Genomic DNA, 22,549 nt, shown 5'->3' with positions numbered 1-22,549 from the left:
AGAATTTCTTTGTAATAATGTCTCGCTTCACATTGAGATTTCGATTGGATTGTCTGTTAGGAAAATTTTTCTTGTTTTAATGTAGTTTGACTTCAATGTTCACAGTTTACAGATGTTACAAGCAAACATGGGACTCAACTAAATTTGTTGATTTGATGCGCCTACCAAAATTTGTGGAAAATATGAAATAGATTATTCAAAATTTGAATGTTGTGAAGTTTTTGTGATGATTAAGTAAAAAAACAGCCTGTGCCTCAGGATTTCATGACACGAGAGAACATAAGTTGGGTATTTTGCATACAGATGTCTTAGAAATACTTTCTCTCAAAGATTTTGATAGCCCTTGTTATGGCATTATATCTTTAGATATATTCAGTCGTTTTTCAAAAATTTTCTTCATGAAAACAACAAACGAGGTCCTGAATAAATTAAAACAGTCTTGTGCTAAAGTTTGAAAACTTTAGTTCCTGATGTAGGTGGAGAAAAATTTTCGAATAAGTTCAAGCGCTTTTGTAGGAATCAAGAAATTCGTTTGCGCCAGTTAGTCCCCGAAAAAATAGGAGAAATAATTTGGGGAAACATCTGTTGCTATGGCTATCTTTTCCTTGGATAACGCTTGGAAAATCAATGACGTATTTTTTGAACGTGGCTTTTACATGAAAACCTTGATTTTTTATTCAGCTCTTGAAAAAACACCATTTGAAAAGATGATTTAAAAAGAAAAACAGAAATTATAATGTGTCTAAACTTTTGTTGGTGCTGCAGTTATGGATATTGAATGGAATTTCAAAAAAAGTTAAGTCAAACTTCAAAAATATTCCTTTTAGATTTCTCATAATAGTAAATGCTATTTGAATGTGTTCGAAGTCGAAAAAAGTGAATTCAAAAGTCATGAGATTTTCTGAAAAAAATGATTTTCAAACATAAGAAAACGCCAGAATTAGTCGAAGACATTGATAGCAATTCAATTGAAGTTTCATTTTGAGTCAGCTCGCTGTCGATTTTTTGCTTGCAGAAAATTTCGTTGAGACTTTGAAAATCCAATATGGTCCGCAACCTTGAAGAATGAATACGCTTCTGTGCTCAAAAATCAAATTTGTTTCCTAGTGAGAATTTCAGAAAAACAAGCTGGTAGTAGATGACATTTTATCTTGGTATTGATGGTAAAATTTATCTCTATAAAGCTTTTTTTGTTGCAAAAGTGCAAGCCAAATTTCAAAAAAGAATTTTAAAACTTACTCGCCTAAAACTGGACAATCGACCATTGAACTTTTGATTTGCCTGACAAATTTCGATGATTATTAAAACAAAGGGACATAAATACTGCTTAATTAAAAGCCCAATTGAAGAAGATGTAGTCATTACACAGCCTGAAGGTTTTGATCGTTTGGATGAAAATGAAAAACCATTTAACAGAAAGCTAAACAAGAAGTTGTATGATTTGAAGCAATCTTTAAAAATTTTGAAGATTTTTGAATTTTAATGCTTTTTTGATTACACTAAGTTTTGCTAACGCAACTCTTGACAAATGTTTGAGAAAATCAGGACAAAGAAAATATTTGGTTTTCTGTTTAAGGGTTAGTGACTTTATAGTCTGTGGCTTTTCTGAATCTTTTTGGAATTGGTGTCATACAGAAGTTTCTATCAAAATTATAGTTTGTAATTTTTCAGGTTTAATGTGGTTTTTGGCAGTGAAAATTGAGAGGAATTCCGCGAAATATAAAATAGCCAAAAGGTATACATTGAAAATAAATCATATTAAGATACTGTAAATCAATCGGTATACGGGTATAGGATTAGACAAAAATTGCAAAATATCCAGGAGAGTTGGATACACTTAGATTGCGGAAAACTAATATCCAAAGTTTTTTTGGTTTTCTTCATTACTCAGCTTTTTCAAGTAGAGCTGATATTTGCTTTGCTGCTAATTCTTAGGTAATTGTAAGTGGATCAATGAATCAGACTTTGATTTTCTGCAAGACTCTAGTTCTGGATCGATTGGGGTTTTTTGATGCTGATTGGACATGGAACACAGATCAATGGAGGATTACTTCGTGTTTTGTTTTAAGAGAAATGAGCTGTGTGAAGCAATTAGTCGGGGTTTTAAGGACGAAAAGACTGCAGCAACATTAACTCCTGAAGCAGAGTTTAACTCTGTTTTGAAGCGAGTGACGAATTCAACCACTTAAGTGGAACTCTGGTGGGTTTAGGAGTTTTCTGTAAATAAACTCTTTAAGGTTAATCAGGCTGGTATTGCTCTAAGTGAGCATTCTATGAGTCACGGGAAAATCAAAAATTTTGTGCGAGAATTGTTAGGAAACCAGAAGCTGCAACTCTCTTGTGCGACAACAGAAAAAATGCCTGCAGACATTTGACCAAATCGCTTGGAATAAAAAAACATGTACATTTTCGAACATTTCTCCTTGCTGAAACCTAGCTTGAAAAGAAGGGTTGAAGCCTGAGTTCAAAATTTAAAATTGAGAAAGCACATGCTAATTGCACACATACAGATCAAGCTTTGGTGGGTGTTTTACGCTATTTATATATGCTGATTTACTACATATAGCTGCCACCCATAATCATATAGGACTAAATTAAACTTACTGATGCGTGCTGCTGCGTGCTTTTGCGTGCCCCCTGATGTTGCTATTCGGTCTTTTATCAATCAGTTTTGGGATGAAAAACTATGTTTACGTCAATAAATTTGCCTGGATGTCTTCATTAAATCTCTTTGTTGAAAGCCCTACTCACTAATTGGATATATCCCATTAATGGCAAACAATTCAGCTACACCAAGTTTACTGTAGATTTTATCCGCAAGTATACATAATATACATGGTCACTTTTCTAAAGTTTAGAGTTCCACCAATCAAAAATTTTTATGCGGTAATTGAATTCATGATGACCTTCTGTTTCAGTATAGACTAATTTAAGATCAATACAAACAGTCATCATTTATTTCTTAGCAGATCATTCCCTTCAAATTTTTTCAAGTTTCTTTAATTTATACAACTGCTTTTTCAAGTCAAAAGGGTGGTGGCACACATAATTTGTCAACATCTTTGGGTCGAGGGAATGTGTCGCATCTAAAAGGCCAGTCTGGTTTAGGAAGCACTCCAACAAAACCCGGAATGGACATAGCAAATTGTCTTTCCAATGGATAATTTATGTCTTCTCTTTATATAAGACATGTCAAAAAGTTAAATTCATGCTTCGTGCCCCAAAAAATTAAATTACATAAAATAATAGAATCAAAAATCATAAAATCATTTTTTTTCAACAAGTCGTGATTTTATTCTTACAAAACCCGTACCCAATTCTCAGCCGAATTCAGTACTGATTCAGAGTCTATTTCAGGTCACATTTTGCTCTGAATTTGTCTGATTCAGAGCAAATTCAGTGATTCATTCTGAATTACCTTCTGATTCAGAGGACTACAGAATATTTTCTCTGAAATTCAGCAATCAATTCACAGTTGGTTTTGAAATCGTTCTGAATCAGTACTAAAACTAAACATTTCTCTGAAATTGTTCTGATTCAGTACTGATTGTGACTGAACTTTAGGTACGGGAAGTTGCTGTAAAAGTTTTATGATAGAAAAATCGATAAACGGAATGAGATCGGAAAAATGAAAAACTAAATTTTACGTGACATCTTAGACCGTTGCTTTTAACTTGATCTTTTTATAAGATTTTTTTTCTGTTATGAAAAGTCTCCTAAAAATCTGTGAAAAAAACATATTCTGATTAATAAAATGCTTCGTTCACTATTATTTTCCTTGACAGAACTAGACCTAAAATGTCCTAAGGTGTTTCCAATGTATTAGATCTTCCTAAATGTGTCTTGTAGACAAAACCCGTGGTTTTGATCGTATTCAAAACTATTGTCGAGAAAATCTTTTTCTTTTACAATGTCCTGAAGAGAAATTCATTTTTATAATAAAAACCTGATGCAACTTAATATGCCAATTCAAGCCTTAAAAAGTTACACAGGGTATTATGTTTACATGTCTAAAAGGTGGACTTACGGCAAAAAGGACAAAGATAATAACGAAAAAGCATTTAAATAGAAATCCAATTTTTGATCACCTAAAAAACGAAAATAGTAAAATAGTTTTTTTGAAATAGAAATGATACCTAATAATTCAGCGCTGTCATTTCCTTTGAATTCTTCATGAAGTCGCAAACTGTGGATCTTTTCAAAACCTGCAAAACTTTTAATAGCAGCAAAAACAGATAAAATAAATTGCTGGCCCATAACAATGCTCTTTTAATTCATCGTAAAAACTTTTACATGAGAATCAGCCAATCAACAAAAACAATCAGAAGCTTTTTGATAAGATAATGACAATTTACATTCGACAAATTTTTGCTTGCAAAAATTATTGATTGCTTTCTTTTATTCTACTCAGTAATTGAAAAATAAGATTTCATTTAAAAAATTGAAAAATATGCCTATTCATTTGACAAAAAAACAATCAGAAGCGTTTTGATAAGATAATGGCGATTTACATCCGACAAATTGCTGCTTGGAAAAATTATGGATCGCTTTCTTTTATTCTACTCAGTACTTGAAAAATAAGATTTCACTTAAAAAATTGAAAAATATGCCTATTCATTTGACAAATATTTTTTGACAAAAAAAACAATCAGAAGCGTTTTGATAGGATAATGACGATTTACATCCGACAAATTGCTGCTTGGAAAAATTATAGATCGCTTTCTTTTATTCTACTCAGTACTTGAAAAATAAGATTTCACTTAAAAAATTGAAAAATATGCCTATTCATTTGACAAATATTTAAGTTTTGGCCCATATACCTCTTACTCCGAGCTCAAAGTGCAATTAAGAGGTAATAAGGCTAACAATAACTCATACGCTGATGTGTAGAGAAACAATCAGTTGTACTGCAAAAACAGTTTTTTGTTAGAAGAATTTTAGAGACAAAGTTGTTTGCGTATTCTACGATATATATAACACATGAAAATCACAAATCGATCTTTGTAAATATAAAAATTCATGTTTGATTCTTAGTCAAATTTTGTTTATGAAATTTTAGCAATCATGCTAAGTTCATGGATGAAATTTTAGTAAATATTTAGTAATAACAAGATATGAAATAGCTAAGAACTTTTTTGTACCAATGAGACCAAATGAATATGAGAATTGTCGAAAACATCGCAATATTATAATTAAAAATTTCTTATGTCTAAATTCAATGATAAATTATTCCAGATCTTGCTTCTGAGGAAACTTTTTTAAAAAATGGGGAGCTAATGTTTTGCTGTTGCCTTGTTTACGCAGTTCTTGTTTTTAGCCTTGTTGTTGTACAGACATACAAGTAACTACTCCTATTCCTCTTACAAGAGTTTTTTCATACTGTTATCAAATTGTTAGCAACCTAATAAATTACAAATATTGTTCCTGTGTTTACAGAACTATCGATTTCAAAAGTGTTAGTTGAATGCTTTTGACATGAAATTTTTTCTGGCGTATTTGCAAAGGGATCTGCAGGGTGGGACAATTTGAACACCTTCCTTCCATTCAAATTTTCCATTCGATTCAGTTGCATTCAGGCACGGGGGTCTCAGCATCGCACATATAAATTTCTGTGTAGGTTCCCACCCCCAACACATAGTGACATAATGAAGCCAAAGGTCTAATGTAATCGCACTTTCGTAAGAGTAGTTAGTTAACTGTAAAAAATACGTATGCTCCCAGAGATCCGTGACGTAATAGCAGAGATTCAGGTGTTCCTGCTTCTGCGAATTTTGCTCGCAATTTCCGGGAACAAAGTTTTTAAAGTTTACAAAATCATACGCTGTTAAAATCGGTGAATATATTAATAAAACTGCCGTTAGTCGTAACATTTTTTAGGTTCCCTCTCAAAGGTGGGCGCTGTTTTGCGGGAATAAAACAGATAAAATTAACTTAGTTAAATACGACGAGAATTATAGGTATGGTTGGGTTTGATTAACTGATCATTATGCTGAATTGCGTTCATCAAATTTTATTGGAAAGTCGATTTGTTTGCGATAAAGTCTTCTGCAAATATGCATTGTCTTAGATCATTCCCATCAATAAAACAAAATCAGTTAGAAGTTCAGCTTTACATAGAACTAATATAACTATACGAAAACAGAACGGCACGCTGAAAAGTTTATCCACTGCGAAACGTATTTTATTTTGGGTGATATTTGTCACGGGTACGAAAAATTTTAAAACAATTTCATAGTTAGTTCTTAATAATTTCAAATAAGTTTTACCTCAAAATATAACAAATAAAATAATCGATCCTTGGCCCAGTTTTGTACATTCAGTAAAAACAAAATTGGAACTAGATTTAAGTATATAATTAAAAACTTCTGGAGTGAACTACATAGAATTAGTTGATAACTACAACCCGATGACGTCACAACAAAAATATTAGTCATCCTAGCTTTGAAAACGAGCAAATACATTAAGATCGTTGACCACAAAACACCACCAAGTTGACACTGCAGAATTTGCTCCAGTTTGTTTCGTGGACAATAAACATTATCTGACAATGTCATACAAACACTATGACATCAACCCAAACAAGTTCTCTTTGAAAAACCGTTTTCTCACCTGTTAAGCAGTTAGACGTATTATAATAGTCAAATTTTCTTGATTTTAGTGGATTTCAGCAAATTTAGAGAAAGAAATGATGGGGCCATTTTTTCTCAAAATTTGCTGAAATCCACTAAAATTAAGAAAGTTTGACTATTTCAATTGTATTAAAACACAATTAACACTTACCAACTTGGTCATATTTGCCTATGACGAATTAAGTATCGGTTTAAGTTTCCACGAGCGTGTTTTCAGGACTCAAGTTTAGTTTAAATACATTTAAAAGATATTTTAAATATTTTAATAATTCTAAATGCGTAAGACTAAAAAATAATGGATCGAATCATTATAAGGTTTTTTTGCTACTTTGCTTTTCAGGCAGTAATGATCTTCGCAGCAATGTTGTGAATTTACACTGCGTGCTACTGGAGGAGAGCAAAACTGAAAAAAACATGGAAGTTGCAAATACAATTGACGATGATGCTCGCATATATTGTCAATTTTAGAATTTTATTGGAACTCATGGATTATTGATCACCAAAATTAACATGAAAAGAGCAATGGTGAAAAGAGCAATGTGGGACGTCTATTAGGGACATAGCCTCCGTTTTCTCCGTCATATCCGCCAAGAAGTCTAAAGTTTTTTAGCTTAATTAAGTCTCAATTTAAGATCTTTAATTCTGTTACTGGAAAGATAACAATCAAATCCTGGAAGACCTACTGGAAAACCCTTTGTTTCTAGCTCCCAAAACAGAAGCGGATTATATGCTTAAGTACTTTCATGTTCTAGTCGAGAAAGCCCATAGGTTAGGTGTGCGACTCACACGTCACATATAGAGTTCGATCCCCTGCCTCTCTGAATCTGTCTGTCTGTGTGAGGATGAGCTCTCACTTAACCATAGCTTCAGCTTGACCAATGTTGGCTGTAATGAAGATACCATTTAAATGTTTCAGACGCAAAAAAGGTGGCTTCTGCACCCAAAAAAGAGCAATGCTGTGCTCGAAGAAAGAAGGATCTGAAATGCAACAATTAAAACTTTTATTTTTATAATGAGGGATGAATGATTAACAAAATTAGGGGTAGACAGAACTATGCAATATATGAACTCTAGGAAACAAAAGTGTCAAACAGTTGAAGAGAAATGTTGCTTTCACGGACTTCTTTCAGATCATCTTCACCGCTAAACATTAAATGCATAAAATATTCCTCAATGCTTACCAAATTGTTTCCATATCCATGTTTTGATGACGATTAAGGGTTCGTGAAATGGTTTCAAAAGAATGATTAGAACGAGACTGTTGACGAAACCAAAACTGATTTTGACACTGCGCAGAGCTAATTCAACCAGAGATAGTACAATAGTTCTTCTATATTCCTCAAGATAATTACTCCACTCTTCTGAGCTGTATGAGGTCTGAAAAAAAACTATTAATGTCCTTTCTGTGGAATTTATTTTTTGGCTCTTTTTCGTTAAAGAGCAGACAGTTTAAAGAGGTTAGGTTTGGTAGGCATGCTAAATACCATAGAAACTCTATTATAGAAATTATATCTTCAAGGTAGCCCCGGGTTGAGTTTCTTTGATTATATACAACGATCGCAAATGATTTCCTACTACCCATAGTCGATTTTAGTACGGTCCTACTACGATACCGAAGACGTCATCCTTGATTCATTTAAAAATACAAGTTTTCATTTATGATCCCCGGGTCGAATGTCCTCCCTAAAGCCCTCCAATGTTGAAAAACCGAGGAGGGGGGGGGGGGGGTAATTTGTCTATGGGTGGTAAAGTGATGTAGGAGTGGGGGTAATTTGATCTGGAGGCGGCACATTGGTGTAAAAGTGGGCTGCAGTTTGGTGGTCTTTTGAGGAATTACCCGCGTGACCAAAACTGCAATTTAAGAGTGGGCTGCAATGGGAGGACATTTGATAAATTACCCTTAGACCAAAAAATGCGATGTAAGAGTGGGCTGCAATGGACTGCAATGGGAAGACTTTTTTGAGGAAATATCTAAGAATTGGGCTTAAGGGGGCGGTAAAACGATCTAAGAATGAGGGGTAATTTAATCAAAGGGGATAAAATTGTGCGAGAACTGGAGTGGCAAAGGGGGTAAAATGGTGGAAGACTGAGCGGGTAATTTGTTGAGAGGGGATATTGCTAATAAAGATTCGGTGAACAGACAAAACAGTCCCTGACAAAACAGTCTCGGACAAAACATACCCGAATATTCGGATCTATTCTGTTTTGCCCCCTCCCCCCAAGCTTAGTGAGCATAACTCTTTTTATATAACCCCCAGGCGCACGTGCCATTTTCTTATATAGTAACGTGCTATATAACAACATATAGTTTGTAACTGGGTTCAGAAAATGGGACGACAGAAACAGAATAGATCCAAATATTCAAAGTCGAAAGTCCCAGTCGAAACAGTTCCAAGAAAGTAGAAAAACAATCCCTGACAAAAACGAACTAAAAATGCAATTAAACATAAGCGCACCAATTAAACATAAGCGCACATAAGCGCAACATTCTTTAAGTTATTCAAATTGTCATTGAACAAATATTAAACTGATTACAACAAAGTATTTACCAAAATTTGTATATTGGAAAAAAAAATTTCGTCTAATCTTAATTCTTATCAATCAAAAACACTGTACTCAGAAGCTTAACTAGAAGATTATAATTGTTAATTATTTTTAGGTTGTGTTTACAATAGTTTCAATATTTAATCGGGACTGTTTTGTTGGGGAATCTTTTGTCTGGGACTGTTTTGTCTGGACACGAAAAATTCATTTAGATGGACTGCAAATATTTAGGCACGCATTAATGCACTGGAGGCTAAGGAGAAGTGGCTGAGGTTATAGATGTTGTGAGTTCAAGACTGTCAGTTTTCGTGCATGGGAGAGCTAAAACAATGTAAGATGACCGCTTACAAGGAGGGTAAAATGATATAAGATTGGGGATAGCTTGTTGGGAGAGAATAAAATGATGTACGAGTGGGGCTGCAATGTGAGATTTATTTAGGAAAATACAGATAAAAACTCTTACATCTTTTGAGTTGCAATGGGCTTACAGGGGGTGGGGGTTAAAATGACGTCAAAAAATGAGGAGGTTTAAAAAATTAACCACCTACTCTTACATTTTTTGATCCTTCAATGGGGTAAATTGGTGTAAGAGTTTGGCGGCAAGGGAAAAATTAATCCCAGAATATTACAACAATTTACTCTCCCTGACAAACCAAAAAGACGTAAGAGTGGGGGGTTAATTTTTTGTTTACATCCTCACTCTTACGTCCTTTTACCGTTTTTGGCTGCCCATTCCAGCCGAAAAAAATTGTAAGAGTTTTGAGCAGCATTTTCTTTAAAAAACCTTACCATTGCAGATCCATCCTTACATTTTTATGGGCGGAAAAAAACGCAGGCCAGCACGATCTCAAGTATTGTAAGAATCAACATCAACACATACAAAGCATGTGTGGACCTTTATACGAGATCAAAGATCTCATGCATTATCCTAGTATGAAACCAACGAAATTATGTATGGTCATATAACATTGCGCGCTAAAATTGCAAAGAGCAGGAATTTTATAGCAAAAGAAGTCAAAATAAAACGAATAATTGGAAACATTCAAATTTTGGCTGATTTTTCTCATGGCTGTGCAAAACTTGACTTGATCAGAATACAGGCCTGGTAAAATTCAACAAGTTCCCTATAACAATCAACTACAAACAAAAAAGAGTAAACAGAAGTAAATGTTCATTAGACAGAGCACTTGATGGCTTCTGAAAATGCAGCAATATGACAGAGTGACAAAAAATCGACGAATTCCGAGATCAAATACGAATTAAAATTGTTTTAGGAGAATTTTCAAAGTTATTATAAACCTTGACCCGATACTGCAAACTTTAGAGACGCTAAACAAAGCCTCAGTAGACAGGCTATGACAACTATAATTGATAATGTTCAGTGAACGGCAAAAAAAAACAAAAACTACTCAACCGATTTCCAAAAAGTGGTGTTTTTGTTGCAATTTTGAAAACGCTCTATTATTGCATTGATAAGGTACTTATACAGATTTTATTATTTTAGTAGCATTCAAGAAAATATCAACTTCTAAAAGGTAGAAAACTGAAAGCAGGAACTTAATTATAGAACACGAGCAAAGAAGAATTAAAATTATTGACTAAGGAGTAAAAACTTACGCCTTGGGACCAATCTTTTCTCTCTTTGCTTTAATATTTGACGGGACTTCAATAGTCCGATTTGATTTCTCATGCACGGCAAAAACGGAATAATTTTGGATAGGTCTCTCAAAATTTGCCAAACGTTTGAACAGTTTGATTGAACAGCTTTGTCATTAAAACGATTAACTCAGAGCAGTAAAAGATTTTAGGTTAGAAAGAATTCATACAATTAAATATGTGTCAATAGAATCACTCAGATCAACTTTCAAGATCATGTATCCCAAAAATTATCAGAAAGCGTGAAATCTCATATAAAACAAATAGAATAATAATAATTTCTAACGGAAAGTCAGCATCAGTATTGACAGTCAAAAGTTGTTCGGAAAATTTAAAAAGATATTAAATTAGTTTGAAAACGGTTACTAAAACAGCTGTTACGGTTCGAAACTGACATTGAAACTATCTGACAATGCAATCAAAATTGTAAAATATTTAGGAAATATGAGCCAAATACTGGTTTAAAGGGCTAAAGAAGAACCAGAAACACTTGAAATACCCTCAAATCCTTCAAATCGGAGCCAAATATACCCCGGGGTGTTAATTTACTGTTTTTCATACACCTGGTATCATTTTTCATCACACCGGAAAATTGTTCGGAAATAGATGCGAAAATCGTGGCATGATTCAATATATTTATTCAAGATTTTTTTTGAAAAGATGCTTTTCACTTGAGGTCAACTTGCAGATGCTATCCAAGTTTTGGCCGAGACTTGTAAGACTTGCATTTAGAGTTGCTTATTACCTTAAAACCAGAATAGATCTTGCAATTAAACGTGAGAAGCTCTTGTATTGACTTATCGTTAGGTCCGGGTGTCCTAAATTTTAAAAACTTTAAAATGACATGGCAAAATAAACTTTAACTGCAACATATTTCTATCATCTCAAAATTCTTTCTCCACTTTATGCCAATTGTTGTCAAAGCTAGTAGAAGGTTCCTTAAAGCATTCACAATGCTAGACTAAATAGCTTTCCAATATCAGAGTCGGCGGGCCTAATTTAACGGCTGCTATCATTTCAAAGTCAAGAAAAGCATTAAACAGCCACGTTTATTTTAGCAGTTTTAAATGTTTCCACAAATCCGGTTTTTAAAATTAATTTTTGCAAACTGTTTTATCCGGTATGCTTTAAAGTACCATTGCAAAACTTGATTTTCAATTAGTCCAAATAACTAATCGTTCAGTTTTGCTTTTCAACACAGATTTTTTGCCCCAAATTCAAAAGTTGGTTAATAACTTCAGCTATTATTTGAAATAGCGCAATCTTCTATGTGAAGTTCGTGTGATATGTTACTTTTTCCGGCGATTTTTTAGAATGTACAAAAACTCTGTGCGTGTTCACTCTATCTCTCAATAACACATCTGTTAAAATATAGTAGGCTTTGTTAAATGAAGTAAAAACAATTTATTCTGTGCTAGGCACAAAGTTTGCATTGATTGGGAACAGTGTTGCTCATAGAAAAGAATGATTATATCAAAATTAGTACTTATTTCATCAACTCAAACTTAATTTGAACTTTAAAATCACTCAGGTGGTTTACAGAAACAAAACCCAGGACCAAATATTTCACTGCTCAAGAAATTTTTCTCTTTCGCACTCTATTTTAACTTCATTAGGGACAATTAACGGGCTCTAAATGTCTGATTGTTAGTTTCTGAAGCCTCCTTTATGATGCTAGCTACGTGGTTGTTTCATGACAAAATTGCTTATTTGATTGGCTGTAGATCACGTTAACAAAATTTGAACAGTTCTTCATAAAAACTATTCTTTCAGCGTAAATTTTTCGTAGGAAAATTTTTAACATATAGGATTTTTTATCGAATATTCTGCATCTACAAAGAACCGATTTGCAAATCAATTGAGGAGAATCTTAGTTGTTTTTAATATGCGCAGTATTTTTTGTGACCTGTTGATTTTAAAACTTCTGCAAGACTACGAGCCTATCTTGTAAGAGTCTTGCATTTCACGCCTATCTCGTAAAATCTTGTTAGAATCTTGCAGGTCTCTTGTAAGTTTATACAATTTGGTACAAGAGTCTTGCAAGATTCTTACAAGATCTTATGAGATAGGAGTGTTAGCTCGAATAGGGAAACCAACCTCAAAATAGTCCCAATTGTCTCTGAGAAACAAAGTCTGGTACTGCCCCTCCATTAAGGTTGCAAAAGAGTATCCGTATCCCTTCATGACAAAGTCTTGAAATACGACATAAGGAGTCACAAGTACAAACCAAGCAGATAGAAGGCCCACGAACGCCTTAATCAAGACATCTAAAAAAGATTCAACATATTTTTATGAAATGGAATCTCATATAGATTATATAGGACATGGAGAAGATGGTGAGTTTGAGTTGTACTGATTGCAAGTATTGATTGTAATATAAATTATACAAATAATAATAAAATGTGCTCTAATATACGATACATACCAAGGCGAGACTGGTTGGTTATCCTGTAAGATTTTTGAAAGACGAATGGTTATCTTTCACGATTCTGTACGACAAATTGCTTCAGAATGACCAATGGATCACGAATAATTTAATCGAGAATCTAGAGCCATTGCAGTCACTCATGTGAAAACAAGTACCCAAGTTAAGGTCCAGACCCAAATTTTCGGCTGATCAGACTTTCCAGACGGAAATTATCTCTGATCAGACTTTCCAGACGGAAGTTAACCCTGATCAGGAGTTCCAGACCCAAGTTACCTCTGATCAGACTTTCAAGACACATAGCGTCACTGATCAGACTTTTCAGACGAAAGGCGTTCTGGTCAGACCATCTTCATACCATGGTCCAGACTCAAATTCAGACCATTGCCCAGACCTTAATCAGACTATGATCACACTCAAGTGCGCTCGAAGAAGTTATGATCAAACTCAAGTGCGCTCAAAATAGTCTAATCACAGAAAGACTTTGCTTAGGAACAAATCTCTTAATTTGATATAATATATTCATTTCATAAACACTGATGTTTGCAGAACTTAATTCGTTAAAGGAAAAACCGACTATAAACGTTTTGCTAAAGAAAACGAAACCCAATTGTTGAGAACAAATTTTATTTAGTATACCGTTTAGTGTGTGTTTCTGACTCCATGGATAAGTTTAGACAGCTTTCCATGAGAAACGTTGTGGTCACACCAGTTAGTCAAAATTTTCTCTGAAGTAGACCGGCCTTTGCTATCAGCTGGACTCCTTTTTTTAATCAGACTCATCGGAATTTAGATGAGTCCCTGATCAGAATGCTGAATTATTGTTGCCGCTTGGCAGGGCCATCATCTCTCAGTAAAAAAAACGAAAAAATGCACTCGAATTGGTCCCTGATCAGACCCAATTTCGTTCCAAAACCTTTCTGATAACACCCAATTGCGTTTGAATAGTTTGCGATCAGACCCAAGTGCGCCCTAATGCGCTCCTGATCAGACCCAATTGCGCTAGAACCGTTGCAGGCTCAAATGCATTCGAATACGCCTATGATCAGATTCTTCAGATCAAATTGACCCCTCATCAGACCAACACAGACCACGGTCCAGACTGTAGTGCGCTCGAACTTCCGTCCAGACCCTGTAATTTTGGTCTGTAAACACACGGGTGTGCGCTTCATTGGGTCTGATCATATTGCAATTTGGGTCTGCACCTCAACCTGGGTAGTGTAATTTTTCCTTAGTACAATCCTTGTATGACTTCAAACAAAAAAATTGATGATCCTTGATTGGAATCGAAGAAACCAGAAATCATATAGAAAAACATGACGACACCGTTTACAATTGAAGACGGCATCAAGTTTGAGTACCATTTTTCAGTTGATTGTTTTTTGTAAATGCATCTGTTAAGACACTCGTGTATTTGCAACGTTGCAGTAAGGACTCATTGGCTCCGAAAATTTTTTTTCAAAGTTGAAAGCGCTCTCTATTAATTTTTCGTTAATTATCCATTAGAGTATCAATATCAAGGGCTAGGTCACTGCCAGACTTCACAGAAAGCGAACAGCGCAATTTTTTTAGCTACCCAGGTTGAATTCCAGACCCAAAGTTTTGTATGATCATACTTTCCAGACCGAAATAATCTCTGATCAGACTTTCCAGACGGAAATCAATTGACTCTGATCAAGCTTTCCAGTCCCAAGTTACCTTTGATTAGACTTTCCAGACGCATAAGGTCTCTGATCACACTTTTTGAGACCAACGGCGTTCTGATCGGACCATCCTCACAATGGTCTATACCCACTTTCAGACACTTGCCCAGACCTTAATCAGAATATGATCAGACTCAAGTGCAATCGGAACATTTATAGTCAGACCCAGTTGCGCTAGCAGCCACTTTTGATCAGACTGAAGCGCGCTCGAAATCAGTTCTGATCAGAGAAAGATTTTACTCATAAACAAATCTGCTAATTTGGCTATAATATACTCATTTTATAAAAACTAACGTTTGCAGTATTTTTATTCTTCTAAGGAAAAACCATTTCTAAAAGTATTGCTAAAGAAAACAAAAAACCCAACTGTTGAGAACAAATTTTATTTAGTATACAGCTTAGTGTTTTTTCTATGACTCAATGGATGAGTTTATACAGCTTTCCAAAAAAAACATTGTTGTCTGCAGTTAAAAAAAATATCTGAAGCGGACCGGCCTCTTCATGCAATCAGCTGGACTCCTTTTTTCTGATCAAAACTGTTGGACTTTAGATGATTCTCTGATCGGAACGCTGCTTTTTGTTGCCTCATGGCAGAGCCAAAACCTCTCAGAATAAAATGAAAAAAAGGCGCTCGAAACGGTCCCGGATTTGACTCTTTTGCGCTCGAAAACATTTCTGTTCAGACCCAATTGCGATCGAACCGTTTTTGATCAAATTCAAGTGCGCTTGAATACGCCTATGATCAGACTTTTCAGACCAAATTGACCTCTGACCATACCAACTCCAGACCTTTGTCCGGACTGTAGTGCGCTCGAACTTCCGTCCAGACCCTGTAATTTCGGTCTGGGAACACACGGGTGTGCGCTTCATTGGGCCTGATCATAACGCAATTTGGGTCTGCACCTCAACCTGGGTAGTGTAACTTTTTCTTTGTACAATCCTTGTATGACTTCAAACAAAAAAACTCATGATCCTTGATTGGAATCGAAGAAATCAGAAATCATATAGAAAAACATGACAACACCGTTTACAATTGAAGATGCCATCAAGTTTGAGTACCATTTTTCATTTGATTGTTTTGTTTTAACTGCGCTTGTTAATAAGACACTCGTGTTTTTGCAACGTTGCAGTAAGGACTTATTTTCTCCCAAAGGTTTTTTTCAGATTTAAAGGCGCTCTAATGGAAAACAAATTTTAAAATTTTTATTAATTTTTCGTTAATTTTCCATTAGAGTATCAATACCAAGGGCTAGGTCACTTCCAGACTTCACAACCGAAGAACAGCGCAGGTTTTACAGCTAGTTTGCTTTGAATGGGTAAAACGAACGTGTTTCAAAATGGTACCTTTCCGTTGGATTTGTTTCGATATCTTCAGTTGTTCTACGCACTGACGACACAAGTAACAACACGCAATGAATATTGGCATGTGAATAAAAGGAAACCTTCCGTAAACTTCCACCCAATACACATTGTATCTAAAACAGCTCCAGCATTTTCTCCAGTCCAGTGGCGACTAAAACAGACGGCAGAGGTTGGGCGATGATGGCAAATACGTTCAAAATTGATCCTAATAACCTCTGTTGTATTTATCTGGTGTTGGCGTATCATTATCACAAACACGACTTTATTGTTAAATAGACAAAAAGTGTACATGAAAGTTTTTTTTAATATTTGAAATTTGGGATTTTTCTGTTTGTGCCTATTGGTAGATACACATTATCTAAAATCCAATAATCGCACGTGCCATATTATCATAATGATGAACTATGTAATGGCAGTTGTTTTTAACGGGAGGGAGTACGCATAACGAACTGGAGGCAATTAGACATAACCGGAAAAGATCAAAAAGGAAATTCTATCTATAGGAAATTCGGGTCTTTCCCATTATAGCAACTCCCAGCTTAGATGTCAGATAACCTATAGCCCCACCCCCCATCAAGGTAAATATACCATAATGGGGGGCTATAATTTCATGGGGGCTATAATGGGAAAGACCCTGAAATACATTTCTGTCTTCGATTTAGCATTTGGTATTTTGGTCAAGAACTTTGACATATCTCCACGAGATAGCCCGTTCAAGATATGAGTCCAGAAGTCAAACAAGGAGGCTCGCTAATGTGCGTTCGCACTGACGAACAGATAGTAAAACCCCAAAATATATTATTCAAAAAAATGCGTAACAAAAAAGTCACATCAAACGCAAATAACTCAGTGGACTAAAAAATGCCGCATCAGAATGATGAGATCAACCATTATTAAAAAAAGCAAGTCAAGACGAACAACAAAATCGAACAACAAAAAATAATTACATCCAGAACTTATGTCCATTTTTTTAAAAAAAGAAAACTTATTAACAAGGTCAAAATAGCGTCAGATAAAGCTAAGCTAAGCAAAATAACTTGTACTACTAGAAAAAATATGGGACTTCTCCATAATAAATCTCGATAGCATTTATACAAAAAAGAGCAAAAAAACAGCAAAGTTAAAAACTTGGCTTATAAATCTAAAAACAGTTCATTTCGAAGTAATGAAAACCATTAAATAGCAATTAAAAACATCCAACAAGTTTTCAACCACAAACGCATCTACAGGAGGACTTTGAGAACTGTCCTTATTCAATTTTTATGCGGTTACGAAAAGAACAACAAATAGAGACAACAAACAAATAATCAATTAAAACTTGCGAGAAAACGCTGTCGAAGCCGTAAAGCCATATTTTGCCCCTCAAAATATGTTCAATCGAGCCTTCGACGAACGCCATAAATGTGGTCTGCGATCGCTCATTGATAGGAATAGGTAATAAAAGGACAGAAAAGAGAAAAAGTGCAAAAATTAGTGGTACCTTGGATTTTTCGAAAACAAGTACTTTCAAAGACATGAAAGCCATTAGCTACAAAAAGAAATAATTAAATTAGCTCGTTGATTCTTCCAAAGAAATTGCTTGAGACCTTTAATTATTAAGAGTCCGCCTTAAGTCTACAAAAAAACGTCAAATATAGACAAACATCAAAAATTAGTACACTTTTTCTGGGAAAAACCAGTGTTGAAGCCGGTAAATTGATAACGGAATCATTAAAAACATTAGATTTTGTACACTTGCACCATCACCTGACAAAAATAAAGACGGATGTGACCTGTAATGAACAATATTAGGTAACACAGAGAGAAAAAAGAACAAAAATGGGATAGAAAGTGTTTTTTTTGATTTCGAAAACAATTGTTTTCAAAGTCGTGAAGGCCATCATCTATCTACTCGAATGAAAATAAAGACTCATTTTTTTATCTATAAAAAACCAATGAGGCCTGTCATTATCCTGGAAACTTCAGGCGACTAAAAAGACAAAGTAAAAACGATAGCTAAAGACAAATGTAAAAAATTCAATTAACATTTTCTAGAAAGGGAGAAGAAGCTGTTAAAGCCATAACCTATACATTTAAAGACTATCATATGTTAATTTATGTCTATTGTCAATAATGTGATATGATCAATGTGTTCAATTATGGATATACAAACTGTCAATAAAGTGATAATGTGACAAACGAGAAAAAACGTGAAAATTGGGCCAATGCTGAAAACATTTAAAAAATTGTGAAATCTAGTAATATCAAAGCCAGAAAAACATAACTTTACGCGTAAAAAAGCAAAAAAAGGATTAAATTTTAATTTAGTTTGAAGAAAAAAGTGGCATTCTTTTTCTGCTGTAACTAAGCTAAAAGTTGACCAAGTTAAGAGAAAAAAAGTGGCAAAGTTTAAAAACCCATTGTTTATTTAAAAATAATTTTTTTAAAAAACAAAGACTAACTGATTTTAATCCGATTCTTTTTTATGACAGTCTCAGAATAGACCAAATCCTGCCCTGCTATTGCTGTTTGTCTATTAAGAACATTAAATTGTTTTGAATCTTATATATCTAGACAATTTTTAGTTAAAGGATCAAAACTAAATTCTGCGTTTTTGAAAATCACAGAGTAATTCCAGACTACACTCAATGTAAGTGGAAAAAGGACTAGCTCCCTCTGTAATTTAGAAAGACTATGTTGGTTGTTTTTTATGGGTGTGTACTTTCCGCAAATATAGTCAAAGTGGACTAAAGAAGCCTATTTCGTGCAATTTTTGATGAAGAAAGCTGAATTTTGAAATATTTAGCCAAAACTTTAGCCAAAAAATTAAACCAAAAAAGTCCTAAAATTTTTTTGTCTTTAAAAAAGTGAACAGTACTATTGTTAACAATATTTACATATTTTAGCAGAATTGATGAAAATTTAGGCAAAATTCAGGAAAATGTGAAAAAAATAAACGCAAATCGGTCTAATATTCACAAAAATTTAAACCACGATAACTCGCTCTAGAAAATGAAACTCAAAAAACTCTTTAATTTTGTATTCGACCCTGGACGGGCTTTTTAATGATACCACTCACAACTCTCTACGATGAATATATCGATCGGTCAAAATTGTCTGAACAAAAAAAACCCAATTGAGTATATAGTTCCTCCCTCCTCAAGAAGGGTCGGAACAACTAACTAAAAGTGAGAACGGGTGAGTCTTTTCATGAAACAAATATATATTTCACAAGTAGATATAAATCGTTTGACTTAAATCTATTGGTTGACCACCGATTTTAACATCCTTTCTCAGTTGAATTGACTTGATCAGGCTTCCTTTGGGCTAGCGCCAATACCTAAATTTTGTCATTTATGAAATTTAGCTCTCCTCTCATTGTGTTAGTTGGCAACAATAACCCTAATCCCCCTCATTGGTTGAGTTTGTAGCAAATTGCTATTGAACAACTGTCTTCTCCCTTTTAGGTGACAATTATCCAGGACTGTCTATTTTTTTTCTCAAAGAGACACTCCTGGCTGATGTTATAAAAAAGATATATTTCTCAGCAGCCAATTTGACAAAAAAAATTAAATGGGAAATCTCAAATTTGTAAATCTGAAAACAATATTTTTTTGTTATGCAACAGAAATCAGGATGTCAACATCGATCGCATTAAAAATTTCGAGAAAAATGCTAATCGTTGTGGCAGCTCCCAGGTTTAGGTTCAGACCCAAATTGAGCTATGATCAGAAATTCCAGACCAAAATATCCTCTGATCAGACTTTCCAGGCCAAGATGACCTCTGATCAGACTTTTTAGACCAAAATGCCTTCTGATCGACCGAACCCAGACCTTGGTCCAGACTATAGTGCGCTATGGTGAGAAACAAATTCAGCCATTGTCCGGACCATAAACAGACTATGATCAAACTTTCCAGGCCAAAGTGAACGCTTTTCAGACCGAACCCAGACTTTGGTCTAGACTATAGAGCGCTTTTGATCAGACTCAAGTTCAGACCATTCTTCAGACTTTAAAAAGACTATTATCAGTCATTCCAGCCGAAATTGACCGCTTATCGGACTCAATCTAAACCAATTCTTGAAAAATGCACCTTTTCTCTATTTTTGCATCATTGATGATTTGCGCATCAAAACCAACCAGATTTTTTGCAATAAAGTTGTGAATTCCAAACAAATTTTCAAGGCCTTTAAACTAACACCAACAATAGTTGTTGCTAATTCATAAATACTTCTGCTTTCAAGATTTCAACAAACTTCTTGTTTTCAACAAATTGCTAGAAACTTAGATCATCATAAGCTTAACGTCGAGTGGGAAAATTTTTCTCACCTGAAACGTTGAAACGCTCTTGATCAGACACAGGTGCGCTCGAAACGTCCTCTGATCAGACTTTTCAGACTGAAGTGACCTCTGTTCAGACCGAACCTAGACCATGGTCCAGACTATGGAGCGCTCGAACCGCAGTCCAGACCCTGTAGATTCGGTCTGGGAACACAAGGTCTGGGAATACACTGACCATAGCTCAATTTGGGTCTGAATCTAAACCTGGGCTGTGATGGATTGTAGAAAAAAACATTCAATGTCTTCAAAGACATTTTCCGTAAACTTGTATAGAGCTCAACCATGAACCATTGCCAACTCATGAAGGAAGAAATGTCGGTGAATTGATTTTTTTTTAATTTTCTTCCAATTTTGCCCACTCTAGCTATTGGGTGCATATTATTCGCACAGCCCAAGCGAGTACCATATTTTTAAATAATGTGTTTCTATGTAATGTTGCGTACTTTGTAAATGGGTTCAATGAGTTATTTGGGGAGGAGGGCATAACGTACTGGTGGTGGGGGGGGGGGGGAGGAGCAGACAGAAAAGAGCCTGTTTTATTAGACTCACATAATTGGGTGATTTAAAAACAACTTACTTTTGCGCTCCCTTCAAAAGCGTAATAATGAACAATAACCCAAACAGGTACTGCGAAACTGCATACAATTGTAGCTGTATAGAAATACATCCTGTTTCGTTTCGAAAGTATGATTTCGCTTTCTGCTCCTTTGCATATGAGAATATAGCGCTCGATGCCAAATGCCAATAATAGAAATATTTGCACCCAATACGAGAAAACATCGCTGATAATGTGAATGATCTTAAAAGCATGTCTGAAGCTCGGGTCGTTCCACATTATATAGCTTTCGAAATAGCTGGCCTTTTCCTCCTGAGCATAGTTGTTGAAGCTTCAGAGGAAAAAAGTTTGGCCGTGCAGGAACCCACAAAATTAAACAAAAACATTCAGCGGAAAAAATTACGAAGAAATGTTCGAGCCGTCAAAACTTAAGTCATTACAGCATGCAACCCATTTGAATTCGTTAACACTTTACGTGTCAAGGTGCAGTTTCAGAAAAAAATCTGCGTCATCTTTTTCCGAAACTGAGAGCAAAATTTTAATTTACTGCGCGGGTCGAAGTTTTGCAGAAAAATAATGTAGGATTTGTGGCCAAAGCACCCGCATCTTTTAAAGGCGAATGCGGCGAAAGTGGTGACTATTTGTAAAATTTGCGGTTTCTAGATCGCAACTCTAAATGACCCACTCCAGCGTTTGGACCTCTGATCTCGTCAAGTTTAGTCACGTCTTCTTCCACTGCGGTACCGTTTTTATATATATATATATATATATATATATATATATATATATATATATATATAATCTATCAGTCAACTTTATTCTTATAAGATTTTTTTTAAGAACTTTCGGTAAATGGTGATAATTCACGATAAAACGGATCCAGCAAGGCAAAAGTTTCCTGTCGATGATAGATGAGTTGCAGATTTTAGCCCATCCGGTTGACTGATATTCACTTTCAACTGGTGCGAAAGTCGTAGCCCTTGATTGATGTTTGATTCATCGAATATTTTGTACTCGCACTGTAAGTAGCCTCATAATTCACAGAAGTAGATATTACGTTTGAGCTGCTTTTTCGGAATCACTTATTGTCGCACAAATTCTGATCATCAAAACATTATGATCAGACTTGGTCGCGGAGTCAAAAGTGGTCTTGTGTTCTTAGCGTATTGCTAATAAGCAAGTAGTGGTTGGCGATAAAAAAAAAACATCACATAACTTTTTCCTCATTTCCATCAAACCATTGTATGGTAAAACTTTCACTTTCCTGTGTCTTCCTCAATTAATGAAAATCTTTTAATGGAGTTTATTTTTTTTCGAGGTTCTTCTTTGGGGCAAAAACAAAATTAACATAGCA

At 34.8% G+C, this 22,549-nt stretch overlaps 1 protein-coding gene across 1 annotated transcript; it reads right to left on the bottom strand.

Moving 5' to 3' along the window:
- Window positions 1-7,373: 7,373 nt before the first annotated feature.
- On the bottom strand, window positions 7,374-13,027 carry LOC142350999 (uncharacterized). The gene is made up of 3 exons (XM_075403040.1): window positions 12,927-13,027; window positions 7,811-8,006; window positions 7,374-7,514 (listed from the first exon to the last, which is right to left on the bottom strand). Exons 1-3 carry the CDS (start codon window positions 13,011-13,013, stop codon window positions 7,480-7,482), a joined length of 318 nt encoding a protein of 105 aa, XP_075259155.1. The 5' UTR covers window positions 13,014-13,027; the 3' UTR covers window positions 7,374-7,479.
- Between the last annotated feature and the right edge of the window lie 9,522 nt (window positions 13,028-22,549).

This window comes from Convolutriloba macropyga, chromosome 12 (assembly GCF_964194025.1).
Source record: "Convolutriloba macropyga chromosome 12, txConMacr16.3, whole genome shotgun sequence".
NCBI classification, from domain to species: Eukaryota; Metazoa; Xenacoelomorpha; order Acoela; family Convolutidae; genus Convolutriloba; species Convolutriloba macropyga.
Note: the sequence above shows the minus strand (reverse complement) of the source record. Positions and strands in the feature narration are given on the sequence as shown.

Coding starts and splice junctions, on each gene's coding strand:
- LOC142350999 (XM_075403040.1), bottom strand. CDS start 13,013: ATGAAGGGATACGGATACTCTTTTGCAACCTTAATGGAGGGGCAGTAC. Junction 8,007..12,926: donor ACAATTGGGACTATTTTGAG/GTTGGTTTCCCT, acceptor GTTTTTTTTCAG/ACCTCATACAGCTCAGAAGA. Junction 7,515..7,810: donor ATGGATATGGAAACAATTTG/GTAAGCATTGAG, acceptor TCTTCATTACAG/CCAACATTGGTCAAGCTGAA.